This window comes from Pholis gunnellus (genome assembly GCF_910591455.1).
Source record: "Pholis gunnellus genome assembly, chromosome: 16".
NCBI lineage: Eukaryota > Metazoa > Chordata > Actinopteri > Perciformes > Pholidae > Pholis > Pholis gunnellus.
In genome coordinates, this window is record NC_136543.1 from 12291889 (window position 1) to 12317499 (window position 25611).

The window sequence follows — 25611 nt, forward strand, 5'->3', positions numbered from 1 at the left end:
TGGATAATGCTTGGCTGGCACAGTACCAGCATGTGCAATACATTCACATAAGGCATGCCTGAGCCTGAGCCTGGACTTAAATCACAGACAAGGCTGATGTGAGGTGAGGAATTTCAGCTCAAGTTACCTTCACACAGATGTTGATGTTTTGATATCATGAAAACCAGCGCACCACTGACATATTCTTTAATTCTTGGATTAAACTCCATCCTGTTGGCAAACCCTGTATCTAGCTTGTATGAATCCTTTGTCGGCTGGTGTTAGTTTCTTGCAGATCCAAGCCAAACCAGCCAGAACTACAACAATAAAGATTGCATCCTTGAACTTTCTATCTCGGTTTTGTCAGACTAACACTGCCCTGATTGATCTGTTATTGGCTAGGTGTGTAGCTGCAGACAGAAGATATATTAAAGCAGGTCTTTGAAAAGAAAAGGAAATGTCAGACAAAAATGTTTCACCAAAGCAATGAATCCAGCCTCGCTGGGTCAGCCAGTGGAAATCAGCTGCTAGGGGAGAATAATGATAGACATTATATAGCCTATTACACAGAGTCGACAGCATTGGAATAAACTAAAGTAAAAGTTGTTTTTGGCAGGGTCGTGACTTACTAAATGTTTGCAGGACGTGTCAGGATTTTCCACTTAACGACAAACACAGACATGAATGGAAACTTGTCTTTTATACAAACATCTCTGTTCAAGAACTGTTAGTTCCTAAAGGTGGAGAATCATCTACAGTTGTGCAATATGTCAATGGAGGAATGCATCAATTATTAATTTGTGTTCACCCAACCTTACTCATATAAAAGATGCTGGGAGCATTTCATGTAATAAATCAACTGTTTAAATAGCTGACTGAGTGGCATCATTTTGTTTGAACTGCAACTATGTGCTGTTGGCCTGTGCCAACAATTTTATGGGCATATATATCTTTAATTATCACAGTATTAGATGGTAATATGGGTTAACAAATATCTACAGCAAGGCTGCATGAGAAATCGCACCGCTATTACACCGCTTTAAGTTCATGTAGGTTTCTCATATCTGTGAAGCCCAGCAGATGTTTTCCTCAGTCCATGAGTCTCAGACCACAGCTATATAAAGACAGTATAATTACTGGACTGGTCTGAGCACAGTCTGCCATGCCCTTTCTCTGTCACACACACACACACACACACGCACACACACACACACAAACAAGCCACTCATATAGTTTAAGCACATAGGCCTACATATGGCTGACAGAGTTCAATCCAGTTTGACATTTTTGGGAAACATGCAACTAAGCTTTCTTGCTGAGAGTTGGATAAGAAGGTTGCACTGCTCATGTCTGTACTGTAAATATAGCTGAACGTACTGTCTGGACATGTTGGTGAAGAACCTAGCCTGGCTCTGTTCGAGGTAACAAAGGGCCCTGTTTGCAACTCTCTTCTAACTGTCAGCAAGAATATGAATAAGCGTATTTCCCAAAATGACAAGCTATTCCTGCTTATAATGTCTTTATCACAATTTATCACAATATCACAAATTACATTCTTCAGTTTTTTTTGTTTGAGTTATTCTTGCTAATTTGGGAAATATTCAAATAATTTCAACGCATTGCACTTAATTAACTTTCAAACTTCCATTTACCGGTAAATATAATCAGTATGTTTTTGCAGCAAGATTGCTGTTTAAAGAAGTTAACAGTCTAATTTGAGGCCACTAGCTGCAGAGGAAAAGCTGCAGAGACTTTTCCCACACTAGTGGTGTGCTGTGAAGGAACTTTTTTTATGTGTCACCTCAGCAGTTTTTGGTCGCCTCAAGGTGTTGTAAATTCATTCTCCCATTCTAAGGAGGATTACCGACCACACTTGACTTTGAAGCTCGAAAGATTTCCAAAACAAGGTTTGACTTCAAGGCTTCTCTGTGAGTTGAGGGGATTTTAATGAGGGGATTTTGACTCCAGTCATAGATGATCAGCTCCCGTAATCAGGCCATCTATCACACTTTTGTGCCTATAGTGCTTTACTGGCTCCTTTACCCTCACAGATATACTGCACAGAGCCTCAGGCGGGTTAATTCTGCCTCACATACAGGAATGTGATGCATCCAAAGAGTCGAGCGGTGCACATACTAACATAGGGTGACACAGTGTTTCAATGAGTATTGCATGTTTCTACCCAGACAGTTTATGCAAATCAAGCGGAAACTTTTAGCTCACCATTGATAAGAATGAACGAGTGACAGAAACATGTCTACAGTGTTTGCAGCTCTCCACCCAATAAATGCAGGGATCTCCTAAAGGCCTAAAGAGGATGATAAGAATAGAGTGCTGCAGGAATGAGTCCTAAAACCCGGAAATGAGCCTTAAATCATGTCTGTGGTTTACACAAGCTTAAGATATTTACGTTTCTACAATATAAAATACAAGTCATAAAAAGGCAGTTGCTAACAAGTGGCTAAATGAGACAGCCTCGTTGTGTATTCTCGCGCTCATACGACTGTGGTGTAGTTCGTTTAGCAAAATGTTAGCTTTTTACTGCTGCCGATTGCATTCACGCTTCAAAAATCATGAAAGTTCTGTTTATTTGGGAGGATTACCTTGCTGAACAAAACGTATAAGTATTAGAAGCTTTTTGTCAAGGGAACCAGCGCAATGCTAACTTCCGGGGTTGGCTTACAAAAGTAGGTTACGTCATTCCTGCAGCACTCTATAGTTTGACAGTTCTGATAATACGGTTATTTGATTTCTTGTCGAGAGTAAGATGATCAGAAGGCAACCCTAAATATGAAGCTACAACCAGCAGCCTGTTAGCTTAGCTTAGCATAAAGACGTGTTCTTAGGGAAAACAGCTAACACGAAATACCATGTTGATTACAGTACTATAGTTAGTTTCGTGACCTTTCGAACAAGCCAGGCTAGCTATTTCCCCTTTCCAGTCTTTATGCTAAGCTAAGCTAATCACCTACTAGGTTTAGCTTCATATTTTGCAGACAGGTGAGAGTGGTGTCAGTCTTCTCATTTTACTTTTGGTAAAACAGCGAATGAATGTTTTTCCCTAAATGTCCAACTCTTGCTTTAAGACAATAAATGAGCTCTTTGTTTCTACTCTCACTCCCTGTTAAGCCTTTCCCTTAAACAACCTTCACCTTTAAACTTCGACTGAATCATTAAAGACTCGGAATTCAAGTCAGCTGACAAACTGAGCCCTATATCCACTTCATGTGAGAACAAAGTCGCCTCAGACCTGCATGGCTTTCATTATGACATATTTTTGCCAAATGCACCACAACAGAGACATGAATAACACAGACAAGTTGGCACGCAGTGCTGCTTTGATTGACGTCACCTAATGATGCATAGGTCCACGTGAAGCCTCGCAGTTAACCCTAACTACAATCGTATCAGACCAGAAAATGGAGGACAGATGCCAGAGTGTGAATGATACCACCTGTGGTTTTAAACTTGTCTTTCCTGTCTCTGTATTGTTTCAGTGGAGGACGACAATTTCCTTTCGTATGTAAGAGACAATTTGAAAAAGACAAACAGAGCGATGTTATCGGATTAAAGAAAGATGGAAAGAGACAGACCTAGTCTTTAAAATTATGAATGAAGATTTGTTTTGTTTTTAAGTCTCCGTTAATGAATGAGAGAACTGCTCTACTTTTACATTTTGTTTCCATTTCTGGTTGTCTCAATATGAGCTCACTGACCTTTAAAGTGATTTGTTAGTCAGTTATCCAGCTCACGATCTGTCTTAATTTTTTTAAAACATATTTTACCAATTTTACCAATTTTGTATGTTTATGGAAAGGGGAATCACATAGGGTTACTGACTTCCTTAGAACACAGAATAGAATAAAATGTGAAAACTGATGCCGTCTTAAGAAGACTTCAGACTTCTACATTTAGTCCGAGAGGGTTTGGTGTGCTGAAATGGGAAATTATTAAAAACATTACAATGCTGTAGGAATAATAATAATAATAATTTGAAAAGAGAATCAATCTCTATAGAATGAAATATAGAGAATGGTACTATATATTAGATGGAATAGGGTACATGGGATAAAAAAAACTTCAAATATACCAGCGAACTGAACTGAACTGGTGGATGGAAATGGATTGAAGTGGGAGAAAGATAGAGAGATGGAAAAATAAGAGAAAAGAGAGAAACTGAGCGTGAGAGAACGAGAGCACCAGAGACAGAGAGAGTGGGTACATTGTGCTGTGTAGTCGGATCAGGTCGTCTCGGTCAGAGCAGAGAGAGAAGTACTGCTCAGATCAGCTCAGATCAGCTCAGAGGCTGACAGCTCCCTGACAGGGATTTAGAGGACTGCCTGTAAATAATAGGGGTTCAGACCTGGGGCACCTTGCTCCTTTACAATGTGCTCATTTCTCATCTCATCTCTCTCTCTCTCTCTCTCTCTCTCTCTCTCTCTCTCTCTCTCTCTCTGATGCCAACGATGCCTAAAATTCTCACCGAGTTTAGATAATTTTCGGTGACATCTGCATCAGCAGACCACTGACTCGAAAGGTTTAGCATTACTGAACTAAAAGACATTTTCCATATGTTTTAACAGCAGGGTAAAGGGGAATTCGTATGGCAATCATCTGCGTCTCAAAGAGAAACTTTCCAATTTCCAAGAAAAAGAAAGGAAAGCAAAGTAGCAGACTTTGAGATAGATGACGTCATTGACTCAAACTGAACATCTGCACACCAGACGCAGACCCAGCCTTAAAATAGGTACTGTTGGTGGGCCACCTGCGGGGTGTATTTATTCACTTTGTGTAAATCATTTGGGTGCAGTGCACATAATTCATGTTATGGCTACAGCTGAGTGGCCTTAAGATACATACGGATGAGCTCAGATGAGACGAGATGCTAATGAAACGTCAGTGACACGTTGGGGCTTGATTTGAGTGAAACTGTTCCAAATCATCAATAATCCAGTGCAATAAATACAATAAAGTACACAAAGATTTTAAAAAGTGGCATCTAAACCAAATGTATACAACATGTGAAAGACAATCAAGCCCACTGTGACATTGTGAGCTAAATGTTGAGATGTGCAGTGAATGTGTTTGTCATTCACATGCCCATATATTCTGCACATTTAAAGACTTGCTGTGGAGGGAAAGATGTAATTAAGCTCTATAAAGTTTTTAATGAAAACTGTGGATTTTGTCACCCATCATTTTTGCTTAATCGGGATTTCTCACGGCCAGCATGGGGAGAAGAAATTAAAGCAATCTATAACTCTGCCATGTGAGTAACACGTGGGGACTTCTACCTAGCCCTGGGTGTCTTTGGGTTTCCAGACACGCCTTTTAACCACCGGGGCTGCCAGTGCTGAGGAGGAGGAGCGGGTGAAGGTGGAGCGGAGGGAAAGGGAAGAAACCGTCCCCCCTGTCAGAAGTATGCGGGGCTCGTCCTCTCAGACCTTACGTCAGCCCGGACCGTTTAACAAAGCTGTCAGCCCCGGTGCGGACGCAGACGGAGGTGCACGGAGCTGACAGCGGCGGGACGAGGAGGATGTTGCTCACCTGCGGAAAGCGGCGTGTCGTGCGTTTGAGACGGGACTAATTCAGGAGTCAATGCATTTGCAGTTCATCACCAGTGATGAGTTGGCTCCTGGTGTGGATTCTAACTGCTGCCGGGATTCAACAGGTGGGATGGAGGATAGATTTTGTACATTTTGAATGAGAAGTCTGCATACTGAGCTCTCATCCAGGATGCAGAGGATAACATTATTCTGAAAATGTGCATCTCTGTATTGCCCATTAGTCAGTGTTCCAGGCTACACCATAAGCTTTACACTTCCCATAATGACATATAGTGTGTTTCTAGATCTTCACAGTAAGTTTTATTGACTTTTGACAGTTTCAGTGTAAAGCTTTTGCTACAAAGAATTTAAAGTATTTGTTTAATCCATATAAGGACTTTTGTGGTAGCATAGTGGTAAGTATGTGGGAACTGCGTCGTTGGAGATAACAAATAAATGTGACATCAAAAAATGAGTTTATTGTAAAGTAAGCTTGATTGGATTTGCTGACCAAACTGAACCCATAATTCTCTTTACATGTTTCTGAAGAGACGTCGTTTTGTCATCTTCATTCCGGAGTTAAACTTGAGAAGCTGACAGTGGCCACCGCTTCACTTCCCCTCGTTTGTTTTATTTTGGTGCCACCTCGTGGTTATATAGGATTTTCTTTTTAACGGGTTCATTTATTTTTTTCCACAGTCCGCTATTATCTATATGTATCAGTCTGTGGCTCAGCTTTTAATTACTGTATGCTGGAAAAAAAAGAAATACAAACTGTGATTTATTACACAAAAATGCAGTTTTGCCAGTTTTAAAGCCATTTAGCAAAGGAAAGTAATTTATGTTTGTTTTACTTTATTTAAAATCTAGACCATGATAATACATTATTTCATATGGGATATTATTGTTATCCTTTCAGCTGATAATGAAACGTAATGTAGTAGCCTGATAATGCATTTCTTACCAGCATTCTTTAAAGTATGAACATGTTTGAAACCGTTTAAAGTTATTTTTCCTCCTTTAAATGTCACAGAATGTGTTGAGGGGGATTTTATGAAAACAATACCATAGTGATAGTTTCCCTACTGGCCTTTTTGGAAAAAAGTCTCCTTTTTCAAATGTTTTCCCACTTCCCTGAGGAAGGGTTCGTCCATGTGCACAAATCAAAGGTCATCTGGTCTGACAGGAGGAAACAGATTAAATCAGCTGAGGAAGGAGGGTCATCAGTCCTTTTCAGAAAAGAAAGAAAATCATTATTTGGCCATCACCAAAATATGACAGCTATTGTAGAAAAACATTCAAAGAGATGATGATATTGGAGGTTTTTGTTACACCTAATTATTTGAGCGTCTTTCTCTGCTTGTAGTGTTGGTCAAGTTTTCTGAAAACGTTACTCCACCCTTTCCCTGACAGAGATTAAACACTGTAAAAATAAAATCATGCAGCATTTAGTCAGAAACGATAACGATTTCATGTTGATGATTACATCAGGCTTACCCTATGTTTTCATAATTAGCTTATGAAACTTCCACTCCGTCTTTGTTAGAGTGATGGACAGCTTTTGAGCTGTTTGTTCCCCCCTCTCTGATAATTAGCCTGATAACTGTGGGCTGAAGAATGGCTGAGTGGCACGGCCCTAATTATAACTCATTCATCTGCATCAGCTTTCAGCACTGTGCGCAGCAGTTATTGATATGACCATTAGTCCATTGAAATGCAGAGAACTAGGTATATGACACGGGGTACAACTTGCATGAGATGATTAAACATGTTTCCTCACAATTAATTGTGGATTAAGTGTGCATGTGTGTGTGTTTGGGGGGTTCTTTACTAAGAACTAACTGCTCTGATCATATGGATGATATTATAATTTATGAGTATAGGACCCCCAGTGGATCATTTGCTTCCCTAGACAGTTTCAATGTGTCTTAATAATTAAAGCTGTCATTTTATTATTACCTCATGTGTGTTAAGTGAAAATTGACATACTCCATATTAGTTTTAAGGATGTATAGTTTGGTGAACTTTTCTTTGCCTATAAGCAAACCTCAGTGTCTCTCTCACTGAACGGTGACCCAGAGACCATCTTCTGACATTCTTTTCAAGCACGCTGTGTTCTCAAAACAAGCGGAATTGAATTTGACCTCTAAAAAGAGATATCTGTTGTCATAAAAACAGGTTTTGAATTTAAAAAAAGACTGGTGCGTCCACTGTCCAAAACTAACTTCCAATTGTTAGGCTGTTAATGTGGCTCATGTGGCCTGTTTCAGTGAGAACATCTGCTTTTAAGAACCACAGAGCTGTTTACTGTGTGATCTTGGCTTCACAGAGCAGCTTGTAAAAGTCAAAACTGTGTGTGTGTGTGTGTGTGGGGGGTGATTAAGTTTCATTGGCAGGATTTTTAACAGCTCAGCACAGTTGCAGATTTTAAATATGATTATGAAACACTTCCAGAGTGTTAAGTACAAACAAGACTTTACTATGTCACTGCTTTAATGAGATTATCTCCACTGGGTTTTTCATTAATGTTTCTAGGCTTAATTGATTTATTGCTCAGCATGATATTAGCAGGCCGTGTGATTCACCCATGTAGGCAGTGAAACAGAAGTGTTTGTCAGGGCAGGATATGAAAGAATTCAGGATTAAGGATATTAAGAATATTAAGAATATTAAGAATATTGCCTCGCCACATGAACCCAAATACCCTTTTTTGTAATAAAAGATGGCATTTTCATTTTGCACAGACAGAGAAAGAGTAGCTGCTGAAGTGTTTAACTTTGTGTGACCAAAGATAATACTGCATTTGAGGGTTCATTCATGATGTTGCATTCATTATAAGAAGCCAATGGTCATATTGTGAACAAAAACATTATATTTGAATGAAATTGCCTGGTTAAACTGCATTTATTTTAAGAAAGTTATCTTTTAGGTTTAATTTACCCACTTTCCTCTCTCCAGGCCTACTCCCAGAACTCCACTGCCATGCCGCCTGCGACAGCCTTCACATCCCCAGCTGCGGACCTGTACAACCGCACACAGTACTGCAAGTGGCCCTGCGATTGCCCCAAGGTCCCCCCGGCCTGTCCGCCGGGCGTGAGCCTCCTCATGGACGGCTGTGACTGCTGCAAGGCCTGCGCCCGTCAGGTTGGCGAGGTGTGCAACGAGGCAGACACATGCGACTACCACAAGGGACTGTACTGTGACTACAGCTCGGACAAGCCTAGGTACGAAAAAGGAGTGTGTGCATGTAAGTGTCACTCACCGAAACCGACAAAACAAACAACAGGTTTTACACAGCAGGCTGTAGTTTGTTTATCTGATGTATTTTAGGCTCACTGTGTACACCGCAGCACAAATTGCAAAGGAACAAGATTGTAGGCTACTTGTTGTAGAGCAGGTGTTTGCTGCCATATCAATGCCGGTTGTCCTAGCAACAACACAGATGTCACTTGACCAGAATACTGATGCAGTTTAATAAGGTTGTCTGCTTGGCACCACAGGCTGCAGGATACAAGCCATTTGTTCCCCTCTTCCGGTCGTGGTTTTCAGTTTCAGTAGTTGCATGAGGCATTTTGACAGCTCTGTTTGCTGCTGTCGATGGGATATCCTGCTGAGTGAAATCACTTCAATACAATAACAGTTGCATGTCCACACATGTGAAGTGGTTTGTATTACAATGGAAGTGACTTGTTGACATCATACGCCTGCATTCTCTATATGTTTGGGGTTGTTCACACATGGGAAATGATATCCAACTCACTGACATGCAAAACATTATTGGTATTATATTATTCTTAATATGTATCACTCACATTTAGTGCTAAATGTAATTTAGACATTTGATTTTTCACACTAAAATAGAGAATGTTGGGTTGTACATTACAATATAGTCACTTTTTAAAATGAATTTTACAATTTACCATTTCATTATTTACAGCATTGCTATTGTGTGATATCGGTCTGCAACAGAAATCATTCATAACTATTTGGATCATGAACGCTATGACGTTAATATAGCTTCCAAGGGTTTGCATGTCTGTATAATATGTGACTGCTTGTCATCTCTCTCTGCCAGATATGGTGGGAACAGGCTGCGAGCATGATGGCGTGATCTACCGTAACGGGCAGAGCTTCAAGCCCAGCTGTAAATACCAGTGTGTGTGTGTGAACGGTGCCATCGGCTGTGTGGCGCTGTGCACAGAGTCCCAACCGCCGCGGGTGTGGTGCCAAACCCCACGCCGGGTCAAAGTCAGGGGACAATGCTGTGAGCAATGGATCTGTGATGAACCCAAAAGAGGGCGCAAGACGGCACCACGACACGCAGTAGAGGGTAGGACAAGGGGGGGTAAACTATTACTTGGTGAAGTTAAGCTTTATCTTTCAAACTTTTAAATTCCCATTAGCCCTGCCAAATCCCCTAATTTCTTTTCAGCCCACTGAAATGCGTCACGGTTCACAGTCGAGCTAAATCAAAGGGGCTGCTTCCAGTATAGTAAGAGAACACAAAAACTAGGTAACGCTAGTGAGGAATAAACTAGTGGGTTGTTTAAAATAAGCATTGTCACTGCTTTAAAAGCATGGTTATGTAAACTCATTCTTAGATTCCGGAGGCTTTTTGAAGGACTGGGATCTGGAGGATATCATTGTAGATGCAGTTCTCTGAATAACTTTATATCTACAGTTGAATATACTGTACATGTAAGAAGTTGTAAGAGGCCAGGGAATGCAAAGTATTCAAAATTAACCTTATATAGTTTCAATTCTTTGGATATTTCTCATAATATATTGTTCATTTACATTTTGTAGAAGAAAGAATTAATATTGTTTTTCAATAACAGATGGATACAATTGGATTTGATTTGTAGCTGCAGCTGTGTTTATAATTGGCAGCACAAACATCTGTATTTATGTAAGGACAGTTTGTAGTCCAGGAGGATCCTGAGGTTTGGGTGTGTGTGTGTGTGCAGGGACAGACCAACCCTTTCCTGTGGAAGCCCTCACCCAGTTTTTGGATTATGTCAAGTTTAGTGTCGTGTTATTGCAGCAGTGCTGTGGAGGATCGATGTGAAAGAAGATGTCTTTGTGTTGCATAAGGATAGGGATCAGATCCAGATTATGAGGTAATTTAGATTAAAAACAGACGGTTCCTGTGCTTCTCTTGGTAAACTATTACAAATATAGAAACTGTCCTTAACTGGCCCTCAAACTGACCCTCTGTGTTATCAGTACATTTCTCAAAAACTTTTAAACAGTTTTCTGGCCTTTTTTACTTTTCTTTTTCGTCAGTTTAAACCTTTATGTTGATATCTTCATCCTTTAACATTATTGTAATCATTAGTTCTTTATTGAAATAGAACTAAGAGGTATCTGTATAAAAAACTTAAGTGTAGCAGTTTGTAGACATGATCTATTTACCTCACTTCCAGCTTCCCCAGCTGAGACCAGGAGCTGGCACAAGAACTGCATTACCCAGACTACCTCATGGAGCCCCTGCTCAAAGAGCTGTGATCGCGGCCTGTCCCTGAGGATCTCTAACGCCAACGAGGAGTGTGAGCTGGTCAAAGAGTCTCGCCTGTGCAACCTGCGGCCCTGTGAGGTCGACATCACCAAACACATCAAGGTAGTAATTCTGTTTAATGTCTCAAGCAGTCGAACGATGATGTGCATGATTAACAACTGGATATTCAAAAGGTTCCTAAACTTTACACCTTTCTACTCCCGTCCTCCATCAGCCGGGAAAGAAGTGTCTGAACGTCTACAGGGAAGAGCTGCCCTCAAACCTCACCATCTCTGGCTGCACCAGCAGGAAGCAGTACAGGCCCAAATACTGCGGCGTCTGCACAGACGAGCGCTGCTGCATCCCCTACAAGTCCAAAACCATCGACGTGGAGTTTGAGTGTCCTAACGGGACAGGATTCACCTGGAAGATGCTGTGGGTCCAGGCTTGCTTCTGCAACCTCAGCTGCAGAAACCCCAACGACATCTTCGCCGAGCTGGAGAGTTACTATGGTCACTCAGAAGTCATGAACTAACAGGTGGCAATCCCGGTCTCTGCCTGTGGGAGGATCCTGACTTGCTCCTGGCTTCTCTTTCTTACGCAATGTTTTATATTTGTGATGCGTATGATTATGTACAAGGTATTTTCTTACGGTCTTTTTTTTCCTATTGGAAAAATCTGTAAATATGAAACACATATGTGTCTCCAGATTGGATTCATAAAGCATGATGTGCTTTTGAAGAATATTTGAAGCACTGCTTTGCATATATATATAAATATTCAGCCCGTGAGTGTATGTAATAGTGAAGGCTTAATTTATTTATGTAGCTTTTTGCATATGAAATAACATATGTAATGTTCTTGACGTGCTTTCAATAACAGTTGACATTGTCTGTCTTTAAACTCACACGTCAACTGAGATGATAAGGCTTTACTCTAGATGTTTTCCTTTATATTTCTTGAAATTTACTTTATAAGAAATGTTAAAAAGAAATGGACTGAGGTGCCAAAGACAAAGCCTTATTTTAGGACCGCATGTCCAAATATTCAATAATGACAATCAGGGAAGATCTGTTACAAGTTTTTTTATTGTCATTTTTTTAATAAATACAAACTGTTATGTCACTTTAATGCTTTCCTAAAGCATTAGACGGTTGTATGTCACAGCTTTACAAAGCTGTGTAATGTGTTCTACAAAGCTAAATGTTGCTGTAGTGCAAGTAAAATAAGGGAGAAGAAGGTGTCGGGTAAGTTCTATGGCTATTCTCATGTTAAAATATGAACCGATCACTTCACTCACCCAAAAATCCACAACCACATAGGAGCATCACGTCTAAAAAAAAAAAAAACATTTCCATGGCACATCTTTGTTCCATTGTGCTTGATTGCATACAAATCATCATAAAAAAAATGAATGTCTGAAGCCATGATCCATTAATAAAGCATACAATGTAAAATCTTTTGAATTTTGATTCATGACAAAGCATACAGCCTCACTGGAATGTACTAAAAACAGATGTATAATTGTTAAAAAAAACATGTTTGTGAAAAAACGCAAGGGTAATAGATATCGGCATGGTGAAACATTATTATTTGCTGTATAAACATGATATACTTGAAGTCTGTCGATTAATTTTCAAAGTTACATTGCAATTTTTGAGAAAAACTATAATTTTTATTAATCCAAGCGCCATATTCTCTCTCTCTCCCCACATCTACAAATGTACTCCCACGTACAAACAACATTTCAAACATGGAAAATACAAAATAAATCAAACAATTACAGTGAGAACAGAATACAGTCATTTAGGTATATTTGAGAAAGCTGTGTCAATATGGTAAAAATGGGATGCGGGAATGCAGAAATTAAAACGTTTTTTTTTTAATATGCATGAGAGATTATGAGAGATTCATGTACAAGCTGGTGTACTCTTCGCCACAGCTTTCTCCGACATTCTCCGCTTCGGTGTCCCAAGATGCTGCGGTGCCCCTAACTACACACTCACCCGACCGAGGAGCTCAGGAGCATTTTCTGTTCAGATGTGTGTGTGTGTGTGTGAGTCCCTCAGAATGACAAAACAGGCATACAGTTGACCCTGACCTCCCACTCAAAAGCATCGTATTTTCAAATTTGGGGCATCTCGCCTGCACTGAATAGTCTACAGGTGAGTGTCCGTTGTGCTTTTTAAAAAATAATACAAGGTATGCTATCTTAGTGTCCTTCTCGACATCGGTGTGTAGTGTATGTGCAGAGGAATGCGTGTGTCTGTGTGTCAGTTAGAGGCAGCGCAGCACAAGCCGAAGGGACGGTGAGAGGTTTGGGTGCCTGGAGAGTGACGGGTCACTTAACAGGACACTTCGGTGGACTTGGGCACAGCTTGGTCCACGTTGCTGTTGGCCGTGCCGTCCATGGAGCCGCCTGTGTGTGAGCGGCCGCGCTGGTTGTCGCGGCTGCGGCTGCCCTCGTTGGTGTGCGAGCGAGAGCGGTTGCCCTCACTGGTGTGGGAGCGGGAGCGATTGCCCTCGAAGGAGGTGACGCTGGAGCCGGAGGCGGTGCGGGAGCGGACCAGGCGGGTCATGCTGGCAGAGGGCACTGAGGGGAGAGGAGGAGGAGGAGGAGGATTTAGTAAATGCACTGTTTTGACTAAAGATTATTCTAGTGCTACTGTGAAGAAACCAAGTTCATTTAATTACATTTCTGAGGTACTTGTACTTTACTTAAGTATTTAGATTTTATGTTTTAAGAGTGAAATGATGTCGCTTTTACTCCACTATTTGTTACTGTGCAGAATCAAAAAAAATCTAATGAGCCTACAAAATACAAACCAAAATACAAAATACAAAAAAATAGCTAGAATCAGTTCCACTTCGACCAATAAGACATTAAAATGTTATTTATATGTTTATGTATCAGCATTGAATATCCAATGTTATTTTACATTAACACCATAACTCTGACACAAACCATTTTACCAGAATATCCCTTAATGACATTTGACTGATAATATTGACATGCTTTATGCTTGCAACATTCTTACTTGAGCGGTGCTACTTTAAATCTGCCTACTTCTTCCACTGCTGTTCATTGCACACTCTGCAGTACAACAAACATTTGGAGTTGACCTTAGGTTGAAGTGATAACGTGAGTACATAGGTCATGTATTAACCTGAACAGGAGAATGCGGGTGGACTCTGCACACTCGTGGCGCCAGGGCTTTTGAGTACAATTCTTTTTTTCAAATTGTTTACAAGAATCGTAAGTTCAACCTCCACATTCCTGTGAGATGCATGTCAATTAAGTACAAATACTGCATGTACTGAATACGTACTGTATCCCATTCCCTGAATGAAGTACTTGAAAGCTTCTGTCAGTTTGGCAGGCTGCAGAGAGAAAAAAAAAAAACACAAGTAGGGAGATAATTAGTCCGCTTGTCATTAATCATCACACTTGGTTTACATAACATTGACAAACTCAATCTCTCATCCAGCAGCTCACTGCTCAGGGTCTGCGATATGGCAGCTGCTATGAGCAGCTGCAGCGCAGCATGGAGGATTACAACCTGACAACTGTGGTTCATTTCAGCCACTTGCTAATGCTCTTAAGTGCAACCTTCTTATGTCATCGACACGTCCACCTGACCCTTTCTGCGGCGATTATCCAGCCCCGCATAGCCTGCGCTACAGCATTAACAGTGTCTCGCAAAGCTTTTCTGTCACACAAACACAAACATACACACCTGGTCAACCTGCGGCATGCCTCCACAGTCAGACATCTGGAGAAAGGAGGGAAAGCACAAAAGAGGCCATTAGCATTTAGCATGTTGTACACTCGCACAGCAGTGGACACGCGCCATTACCCCCCCCCCCCCCCCCATTGCACTCGACACGTCCCATTTGAACACGTCAAACACCTTGTCCCTGCTACCTCCAATCAGTGATCCTCTAGACCCTGAACAGTTAACCCCGATAAATGGTACCCATTTGAGCTCTAGCAGCCATTTGGTTTCAGCTGTGGATCATAAAAAAGGTTGCCGTGGGCCAAACGCAAGTAGGTCAGTTCAGCAGATTGTGTCCTCAGAAGCGATATGCCACGCACGTCGCCTCTGAGGACACATTCAGCTTTCCTACCCCTGGTTAATATGTCACCAGGTAAATGCTGAGCCACTGGAATCTAATCAGCCGATGCGTTTCCATCAAGGCTATTATAATCTGAATGAGAATATGGGACAGGAGGTGGCCGAGGCGAGAGGGCGGAGAAACAGGTCTGCGTACCTTAAGCAGGGTAGTCTTTGTTGGGTCCAGCTTGGTGTTGCACTCAACCTGTGGGTTCAAATAAAACACATCTATTCAGTTAAGTCTCCTACAAAATTAGCAATCATATTTTGCAGGTTAAATATATAAGCTGCTATGGCAAAATAATGTGAGATAAAATGTTAAAAATAAGGTTTTAATGTATCACTTATAGTCGCCGGCTATGGCTCATAAATGCTTGAAAATCTAATGCGGTTTGGGGGATTTGGGGCGCCTCCCTGAGCTAAAAGCAGTCTTTCACCTTTAACAGATTAAAACTACTCTGCGTCACTTGATTTCTGATCCTAACGTTGTTGTTTCCTACGTCGTGTTATACAGTTGTCCTTAAGCATCTAACCTTACATCTTGGGCTTTGAACAGTTGACTGGACGGAATATAAAAACATGTCCAGCACAAGTTTGCGACGACCGAGATTGTGCCTCAACTCACCGTAGCCTCCACAGCAGGAGAGTTGTCGCCAACCACCAGCAGTGAAGGGCACCTGGATAAGGGAGACACATGCATAACAAATCAGCATTGGTAAAATGTAATATTCAATATAACATTGTGATTTGAATGATGACGACTTACTTGAGGGTTTTGATGTTGCCTCCTGGGATCGGCCTCTCAATTTCCAGATCCCTCCGACTGTAGAGACAGACATGCATTACAGAAAATCTTCATGTTTCTGTTCATGAAAAGTTAAGATTCTGCAACCTGTTGCATCTTTGGTTGATCTTTACTTAGTGTTTTTCTAGTCTACCGACTTTGATGTGTTTTATTTACCTTTCGTAGGACTTGACAAAGAGATGCAGGTTGAACTGGTTCATGTCATTCGTGATGTGGTGGCGGTATGTTCCGATCAGGTCATGGTTGTGGTAGATCTCCTCCTGAGGCAACCAAACACAAAGTCTGTTTGAATCACTGAGACCTAAAGACATCATCACACTGCTCTGTAGCAAAAAAAGAAATAGAAACTGTGAATCTGTACCTTTCCAAAGAGGTGGGTGATGAGCATGTCAGGCATGGCATGGGTCCAGCCGCTGATCTGAAATCAGACGTGAAAACATTTAGCTTTAATGCAGCGCTCATATTTTTGTTGGCAGTCCAAAATTCTGCCGATGTTTCAGTCTTTATATGTGCATGTTTGAGTTATTAATGGGTGTTACCTTGTGTGCAGCCCAGTCCATCCATCCCTCAGCACATGGGTTGATGTTGATGAGCAACAGTCCCTCCACCATGTTCGGGTAGTCCAGCTAAAAACACACGCACAACATGATATTAGTGATGTATTACTGTAAACCACAATGCTGCATTTAGCTAAATATATTTGTTTGGGGGGGGGGGGGGGGGGTATTTTCAGGATTAAATTCTGTTTGTGATATATTGTGTGTTAAAAGGAGACTTTCCTGGTTAAATACATTTTAAATAAAATAAGTATATATATTGTCCTATGATGGACACTTAGCTTATTTACAGAGAAGGCTGCAGCAAGGAGTTAAAAGTTGTATCTCTGTCAGCCTTGTGTCAACAGAGTGAGACTTCCTACTGTGCACAATGTTAGTTGGAACATTCCTGAGGCTTTTATGGCTCAGCAGGCTCAAGCAATAGGCAGTGTTATATTGCCAAAATCAGCACATTAGCTGGCTCTGTTAATCCTAAAATGATTAAAACTCGTAATTATTAAGTGTGATTGAGAGGGGAAGGGGGCAAACTTACAGCGAATCTGGTCAGAATGTAGGCCCCAGCTCCGATGCCCATTCCTAAAACGGTCTTCAGCCTGCGGTCAAACACACAAGGATACTGTTAGAACAACAGGTTAGAAAAAATCCTAAATTGAAGTGTGAAGAGTTCATGTGAAAACTGAAGCTCAACTTACCCAAAGTGCTTCATCACCAGTGGGAGGGCCTCAGAGATTTGGTCCATGGAAGGGTACTCATAGCTGGAAAATAAAAAGCACATAGTTTCAAATTAATGGTTAACAATTTCATAATAACCACTATCTAATCCTTGGTCTATATTGGTCTGTATTGTTGACATCAGCCTGTAACAGCCATCTGTTTTCATATCATGTTCAGCTCAAGTAGCGTTGACATGAAGCAAAGTCCCACCATCAAAGCAGAGATTAGGCTGAACGAGATAACCCGTCCCTGCAACACATTTGTCAAATTAGGTCGTCTTAAGTCCATCCGCAGGGATCTAACTGTCGAGTCAAAGATCACAGCCTGCTTGACATACATTAAGTGCTTGTGTGTGTGTGTGTGTTTGTGACTGCTTGTTTGTCTGGCTCACCCAGTGGAAAAGGTGTTAGCTCCCTCATGCTGCCCGGGGGCGTCAACATGCAAGACGGCAAAGTGCTGCATGATCTCAGACATGTCCTCGTGGTTGAAGAGCGTGCTCCAGCAGGTTTTTTCTGAAAAAAAAACAGTCCAAGGAAAGGGAGGGGGGAGGTGGATAAGTGATACTTGACTGGTAAGTAGAAATGACCTCACGTAACCGAAGAACAAGACTTGTTTTGTACGACATGCGGATGCTGTGCCTCATCCACAATATTTGACACCATCACAAAAAACTATCAGTAAGAGTTTAGATACTCTAATGTAATAAACTTAACAATACAAAGTTATCTTGGTGAACCTAATCTGGTCCCACGTGGTACGGTAATTCAAAACACCCGAGGCTTCAGGCACAACAACAGATTTTTCACTCAGATTGAGCTGAAGGGGTCGCCAGGCTTACGGTTCAGTCCAATGTCATGGAAGGTGAGGATGACTGGCCTGTCACCCTTGGGAACCCCCTTCATTGTACAGTGGAGTCTTCCACAAGGAGTCTCCACATCAGACTCCTACAGATGCAGAAAATAAATGAACAAACTTAGCATAAAGTGTGAAAAAAACCCAATATTCCAAGTAAACATATCAAGAGATTCATCTTGAAGCTACAAAAGATGAGAATAATGTTGCACCTCAACATCATGTCCAGCAACAGAGGGATATATCAAACATTACACATTATACATTTACCACCGCTACATTGCACTTAAAAATACATCGGTTTAACGCAAATATATGTCCCAATTAACAACACAATAACTTCATGTTCAATGATTCATTCACAAAATGTTTTAATATTGCTTCATATAGTTTTCAAAATATTCTTCATGCCATTAAAATATAATGTGTTTGTTTTTGTGTGTTTTTTTTCTTCTTTGAATTGTTAAATCGAGTTACCAAACAAACTACAGAACTGCCAAAGCCGTTTAAAAGATTTTCCACATATTTAAATCCAGTCCGTTCCTAATGAGGAAACTATCAGACATATAAAACTATTCTCTAATCGGCACTGACACCTGTTCTAGAACTCCAGCAGGGAGCATAATCCGTCAATGCACTTGAAACTACTCAGTGCAAACGTTTCAATCACGCCTTTCTCTACTCACAGTGACTTCAATCTCAGAAACGATCATTTCCACGTCAGAATCCTCCAGAACCATGTTTGCAGGAGTAAAGCTCTGCTCGCTACTCAAAATGTGTAGTTGCAGTGGCTCCCTGAGCTATAGATCCAAACGCTAATAAGCCTCTGAAAGATCCAAACGTGAGTAAGACTCTGAAGTTGTTTAGTTCTGCTCTGAGAGCTTTATAGCCCCCCTACTTACCAGTTGGCCTAAGCTCCCGGCCTCCTATGACGCCTTGCAGGCTGGTCAAAACAAGCTAACTCTAGATGGAGAGATCCCTAAATTGGATCAACCAATGTCAGACAGAGTGGCATTGGCTACTGTGTTGACATGATGAGTACATGTGATCAGTGGGAAAACATGCTGAATGAATTGGGAAGGGGAAGACGTTTCCAAAATAATGGCTGAGCTGAGGAACCGTTAACGAAAATGTAACGCGGCAGCGAAGGCTACAAAGAGCTTAACAAAGACTTTTAATGAAAGTCAAAAACATTCACTAAAAATACTCCATTAACAGTAAGTGATTGATTTAATAGGCTAATAACAATACTGACATAACACTACGTATTTCAATATAAAAGCTTCAACTCTGAATGCTGTTAATTCTCAAGATTTGTGTGTATAAGAAGAATGATTTTTCACTAAAACAGCATTCTGAAATCAGACTTTTTGAATGCAGATTACATCCTAAAGAAAGTCTGCCCTATTGTGACCCGACATCATGGTCTACAAGATGACGTATTGGGTTGTTTTCAAACCAGTTTTGACTGCCCTAGAAAAACATCCAAGGCGGTATGTAACCTATTTAGCGGACAGAAAAACATCTAAGGATTCACCTCGCCTCGCTCCACCCACCTCCCCCCTCTACAACCAAACACGTGGGCTACACAGGCGAAATAATCCTGCAACACCACATTGGCGTGTAACTACATATGCATTTACTGTGAATGTCAGGAGTAAACCCGCAATATTGTCACCGTCAACTAATCCTACATCTCGCCCTGGATACTTCAGATCGTCTAAACTGTCGGTGTGACACAAAAGTAAGTCAGACGGCTCAGTCGGAGCATTTTTAAAGAATATTTACTTCAGACTGAAACTGTACCTTTAAGGTCAGCAACTTCTTCTACGTCTTTTCTAACTGTGAGGGTCGGAGCGCTGTCCGAGGTGCTGAGAGGCCCCCCCCCAGACTCAGCAGCACCCATATACCCTTCAAAATGTGTGCGTCAATGTGCTGGAGAGGCACGAGAAAGGGTCGATGCACTGTGGCTGTGTTATCTAGCCCAAAGTGTGTCTCATCACTCTCAGTACCCGACTGAATTAGCGAGGGCCCGATAAGATTTCAGTCCTGATAAAAATCACAGCAGATGAAAGGTCACCGCCGTGATGGATGAGCCACTGCAACAGCTATGTTGATTAGTGGCAACGTATTTATTTTGATCCACCTCTAGATGGTATCAAACAAGCTAAAATAATAAGGTATAGAATAATCCGGTCTGTACATGCAATCAGTAATTTGAGACGACACAAGCTTCAAACAATAAAGCTGGGTTTACAACTGGTGGGAATGATAAATGCTGGATCTTATTTCTTGCGGCTGCGAGCGTACCTTGATAACGAGCTGCTGCACAGCCTCTCTCAAGCCCTGCAAGGAAAGAACAGAGTGATGAAAATACAAAACTAATGCAATTATATTGTAACATGCTATAATCTAATATCCCGAGGGCGCCATCCTGTCACTGAATGTATTTTCCCATCCATATGACCTCTGTCATATGAGGCACGGAGTACAATTTCAAACGCACAACTTTGTAGTTGTGGACAAAGGTCAGCAGACTACCTTCACAACTTTTACACAAACCAATTCATGACTAAACCTACTTATTAAAATGAAATCTAATCTGGTGAAGAACATCAGCAATGTGAGATTTTAGCATTTTGCAGCGATCAGGGCACTTCATATCTTCACCCTGTGGCTGGCCATGATTGGAAAACTCTTCATGGACCCATTTATTTCTCAGTTATTTAATTAGTGTGATACTTAATAGTATCAATATTTGGTGCAGATCCAAATCCAGGTCCACAAAATAATGAATCCACAGAAATATGTTGCTTTGGTGGCTCAGATTTTGTTGACAGACTAATGTCAGAAATTAAAAAGGAGGGATATGCAATTAGCAATTTAAAAATCACGTTTGTGTATTTGTTTGTGAACAGAACCTAAACACTGAATCTGATTGAACCACCGATGTACTAACGAACCACACAAGCAACTTCGCCAGGTACAAATCATGCAAAGCTGAGCGACAGTGTACTAAAGCTTTTTATTCTCCTCTGTTCAGGATACATACCGGCAGTTCTTTGTCAACCAGCAGGGGTTTGGACTCAACAACCTGGATATCGTCCATTTCGAAGAGCTGCAGAGCCTGGGTGTCAAGAGAGATCAGAGTAGTTTGTGAGTGACTGGTTCAACCTGTGTTTGAGCCTTAAGGCGCTTCAGGTTATAATGGATGATGTGTGGGAAAAAGGTTTAGTAAAATACCTGCCTTTCCCAAACTTCCCAAAGGCGTGTTCTTTTCAATAAGTCATAACGTTACGCCAACCTCTTTGAAAAAGGTGCGGCAAAAGGTTGGCGGGCGATAGCCGGCTGACTTGCAGACAATGACATGTTGCTTGAACTTTTGGGCGTGTTTTACACAAGGCTCATAAAACGACACCAGTACGGACCTGAACGTACACACAGACCCACACAGATGCATAGACAAAAGGAACATTCAGAGACTGGCGCTGTGATCTGCACTGACATGCGGACCAGATATTGGGACACACCTAAACCGCCCACAACAGAGACACGCAGACAGGATGTCTTCTGAGTAATTATCACCCTTCTGAACATAAAATACTGTGCTGTGGCCCAAACCGTCTATGCTTTTTTTTAAAGACTGACGCAATCCCTCCCTGATAACAGTTTCAAGATTTGGGATATTTCAAAAAAACAAAGAACACAGTTATAGACGAACAGAAATGGACTGAAAAGGGCAGGGAGAAAAACAAAGAAAGGAAAGGGGGAGTGTGAAGAGATGCCAGGCGTCAGATTGTGCTGTGGGTCATGATGCTGTGCTGGAGGAGAGGCAGGCTGAGGCTCTGCATGCAAATCAAATTAGCCAGTTAAAAGGCCTCTTTGTCCACTGGCTCCGGTGGCTCCTGAGAGCCAGGGGCCTGCCCTTCTCTCTCCTTCGCTCACACACACACACACACACACACACACACACACACACACACACACACACACACACACACACACACACACACACACACACACACACACACACACACACACACACACACACACACACACACACACACACACACACACACACACACACACACACACCCTTGTTTCCATCGATGCATACTCTTTCATGCCTCTGCTGGCTCTCTAGCTCTCTCTCAGTATTCTGTCCCTTTTTTCTGTTTGTCTTGGTTTCTGCTTGGTTGCAGTTGCCATGTTTGCTCTTTCCACACTCATTCCATCTGTTTTGTGCGCTCTGTCTTTCCGTTGGTCTTTGTAAACTAATCAACATCAACCTACAGGACGGCAATGTGGCCGTCGAAGGGAAGTGGGTTTTTTTTAGAGGACGTTTTTCATTGCATTTCAAATGTGGACGTGTCTGACAGAACTCGCTCTGGACTCACGCGTACATAAATACACACCCGCTCCTCTGACTGGGAGAACAGAGACCGGAGCCAGCCGGATCTCACAATAGCACAGGGGAAGAGGAGTATCAAACAACAAGTTCATTTTTCTGCCGAGGCCTCCAGAAACATGGCCGCCTTCGCACTGCGGGAGCTTTGTTGAAGAGGACAAGAGATCAGCCCCCGTTGAGATTCCACAGCCATGAGAGAGAACTCATGTTAATGACGTTGAAAAATGAAACTACTCAGGCCGTTAAAGATTTAAAAATGGGGGGGGGGGGGGGGGGGGGGGGGGGGGGAGAATCAGTGCATGCATCAACATAGGGGAATCCTCTAAGCCTATTTTCAAGCCTATTTGCAAACACCATCACCACCTGTTAGCAGGTTGGCAGCACAGGGAGAACCTGGCTGGCCAGCAGGCTGAGAAAACTAGGTCACCTGCTGTTTACATATCAGAGGTGTTCCTCCAATTGTTTGCCTTGCTGAGCTAATGTTTCACCTGTCCAAGACGAAGGAAGGGAGGGAGGGGTTTTAGTTTAGGACCCTAATCCCAAGCACTAAAATATGAGTACTGCCGTCTGGACACTTCAAATGATTGGCATGACAAAAACATTGCTACTGGGTATGAACCGGATACTGGACCTTAGCGGCGTCGGCGGCGGGGGGGGGGGGGGGCCATGTAGAGACAGGACATGACGCAAGCGCTTGATTTGATATGTAGCAGAGCACGCATTTTAAACGTCAATATCGCCGACGATCATGCTCATTTAATTGTGGCAGCCAAAATCGTGATCGCGATAAAAATTCGATTAATTGTGCAGCCCTAACGTGATGTTTTTGCAGTGTGTCTTTTTCTCACAGGGATTTTATGTTGCTGCTGCAGCAGGGGGCTCTCTCTTTAAACTGGCTTCACTCCAAAACTGGTTTGGTGTCATTGGCAACAGTCAGACTTTGTCTTCAACCGAGTCAAACCAGTTCTTACATGCATATTCTCTATTGAAACTGTGTGTGTGTGTGTGTGTGTGTGTGTGTGTGTGTGTGTGTGTGTGTGTGTGTGTGTGTGTGTGTGTGTGTGTGTGTGTGTGTGTGTGTGTGTGTGTGTGTGTGTGTGTGTGTGTGTGTGTGTGTGTGTGTGTGTGTGTGTGTGTGTGTGTGTGTGTGTTTTTTAGAAAATGTCGGGCCGTGGGGAAGAAAACAAACTATTCACTGACACAGCTTTGGCCTGGCAGAAGTGAGACTGTTACGCAATCGTGAATAGGAAACAGTGGGAGGATATATGTATGCTCAGGACGATCCAATGTCTAACCCAAGATCAGCTGCATAACAAAGAATACAAACGGTATGTTTTTCTGTGAAATACTGGCTAGTAAAGTTTCACTATTTCTGAAACAAGATTTGAAAATAAACATGAAGTCCCATGACAACATGCACTATAATAAAGCTTTTACATGGCTACATGCTCTTAACAGACAATTGATAATCCATTAGTCTTCCAAGTGTTGACAACAACCATAATTCTCAGGATTAGGTTTTATATGTTGAATCCTGAAAAGCAGACTTGTTGAAAATCCAATGTTTTCACTTGAAAGTGAGATAATGTGGCTTGAGCTTCAGAGTAAAACAACAACACTGATGCAGGCCTCTACGTAACACATTAGTGCTTGTTTTGCCACCGTAAATCCAGAGATGTGACACACTTCTTTAAGCCAGGACATCCAAGTTACAAAACCACATGAGCGCAAACTCTTTCTCTGCTTGCTTGTGAGAGAAACATATGTACTGATTAGATTTGGACAGCGGGTCTCAATATTAGGGAGCCAGAATCAAGGCCAGGCCATCCTTTCTCCGTATAGTTTTAAATCCACGAGTCTGTGGCTTCCATCTGCAGAAACAATGATTGCTTCCCTAATCTTTGGGAACTCGCTTAATCTGTCAAATCCCTGGTTCTGAAATATCAGCATGGCGGCAGCAGGCCTGCCGGACTAAGCTGTCACAGACCTACATTTTCAGATTGTGAAAGATATCAAAATGAGTGTCTCCACTGCCACAGTAGTGAGTGGGGGGTCAGGCTGGTTTGAGGGGATCACACAGTCTCCAGTACAAACAGCTGTTTATTGTATAGAACAATGTATAGAATTAGCTGGAAAACTAAACAGCCCTAAAGCAGGTCAGGATACGGTGTTGTTTTGTCGTAACAACCAATAGAGAGATGCTTTATTTATATTTTGAAATATGTCAATAAACATCATTTTTCATATTTTGACTTCGGCACTATCCCCTCCCCCATGCACACACACACGCATGCAGTTTGTTTGATTGTTTTCTTTATACCAAGGAAAACAAAGAGGATTTGTTATGCAATTATGGCTTTCATAATATTTGCAACATTTGGCATAAAAGCGCCCTGCTTGTGCGCGTGCGTGTGCGCGTTCAGTGTCACTGAGTGAAAAGCATGTTGATCTCTGATCAAGTTCCTGCACCCGCTACACACAAGTGCGCCCTGCCTTAATATACACAACTGCATGCCACATCATTTTAGTATGCAGTTTAGCCATTTATTAAAAAACATATTAACATGCCATCCCAAAAAGTTTATCCACAGAAAATAACTGTTTTACATTTCCTTAATATGCACAAAAATCTAAACACATTCTGAAATACATGTTTTGCTCTGTGCGTTTTCCTTTTCTACAACTTGTGGTCAAATGAAATTGGCACATACGAGCTGAAACAGCATCATTTTTTTTTAACTGCATTTCAGTGGAGTTGCACAGCGAAACAGGAATAACAACATGTTCAGACATGCTGCGAAACGAACAAATTTGAGCGTCTAGTTTACCTATAAAATGACGAAAACATTGAACTAAAGTCATGACTTGGAGCAGAAACGTACCTCTGGATTAAACGTGTGATTGTCCTGAGATGAACACTCCGGAGATGAAAAAAAGTCCACAAAAAGTTGTTGCAAATTGTTGCAGAGACAGAAGCGTTGCTTTGTTTATAACGTGCGGCGCAAGGCGGATGTATGAGGGAATTTTATAAAGCCTTGGGGGCGTGCAGCCCGGCCCATTTTCTCCGCTGCTCTCTCTATTGGGCAACAGCATCTGGGGGGATTGATAGCAGATTGACTCTTTCTAGCAGTTGCATGA

At 41.8% G+C, this 25611-nt stretch overlaps 2 protein-coding genes across 2 annotated transcripts; one reads left to right on the plus strand and one right to left on the minus strand.

Moving 5' to 3' along the window:
- Window positions 1-5467: 5467 nt before the first annotated feature.
- Window positions 5468-12312, plus strand: ccn4a (cellular communication network factor 4a). The gene is made up of 5 exons (XM_079176746.1): window positions 5468-5650; window positions 8484-8772; window positions 9601-9855; window positions 10952-11145; window positions 11258-12312. The coding sequence occupies exons 1-5, from the start codon at window positions 5603-5605 to the stop codon at window positions 11555-11557; spliced, it is 1086 nt and encodes a 361-aa protein (XP_079032872.1). The 5' UTR covers window positions 5468-5602; the 3' UTR covers window positions 11558-12312.
- ndrg1a (N-myc downstream regulated 1a) lies at window positions 12093-25491 on the minus strand. Its single transcript, XM_079176745.1, has 16 exons — window positions 25356-25491; window positions 21118-21192; window positions 20376-20411; window positions 18052-18157; window positions 17605-17725; window positions 17192-17254; window positions 17032-17092; window positions 16482-16568; window positions 16304-16360; window positions 16099-16202; window positions 15904-15960; window positions 15763-15814; window positions 15295-15342; window positions 14760-14795; window positions 14352-14403; window positions 12093-13615 (listed from the first exon to the last, which is right to left on the minus strand). Exons 2-16 carry the CDS (start codon window positions 21172-21174, stop codon window positions 13368-13370), a joined length of 1185 nt encoding a protein of 394 aa, XP_079032871.1. The 5' UTR covers window positions 21175-21192; window positions 25356-25491; the 3' UTR covers window positions 12093-13367.
- Window positions 25492-25611: the final 120 nt, after the last annotated feature.

What these genes read in the sequence shown, in the direction of transcription:
- ccn4a (XM_079176746.1), top strand. Translation starts at nt 5,603, where the DNA reads ATGAGTTGGCTCCTGGTGTGGATTCTAACTGCTGCCGGGATTCAACAG. An exon ending in ACCACGACACGCAGTAGAGG is followed by an intron (nt 9,856 to 10,951) that starts GTAGGACAAGGG and finishes CCTCACTTCCAG; the next exon opens with CTTCCCCAGCTGAGACCAGG. An exon ending in ACATCACCAAACACATCAAG is followed by an intron (nt 11,146 to 11,257) that starts GTAGTAATTCTG and finishes GTCCTCCATCAG; the next exon opens with CCGGGAAAGAAGTGTCTGAA.
- ndrg1a (XM_079176745.1), bottom strand. Translation starts at nt 21,174, where the DNA reads ATGGACGATATCCAGGTTGTTGAGTCCAAACCCCTGCTGGTTGACAAA. An exon ending in TGGTTGACAAAGAACTGCCG is followed by an intron (nt 20,412 to 21,117) that starts GTATGTATCCTG and finishes CTTTCCTTGCAG; the next exon opens with GGCTTGAGAGAGGCTGTGCA. An exon ending in CAAAGACTACCCTGCTTAAG is followed by an intron (nt 14,796 to 15,294) that starts GTACGCAGACCT and finishes TCCTTTCTCCAG; the next exon opens with ATGTCTGACTGTGGAGGCAT.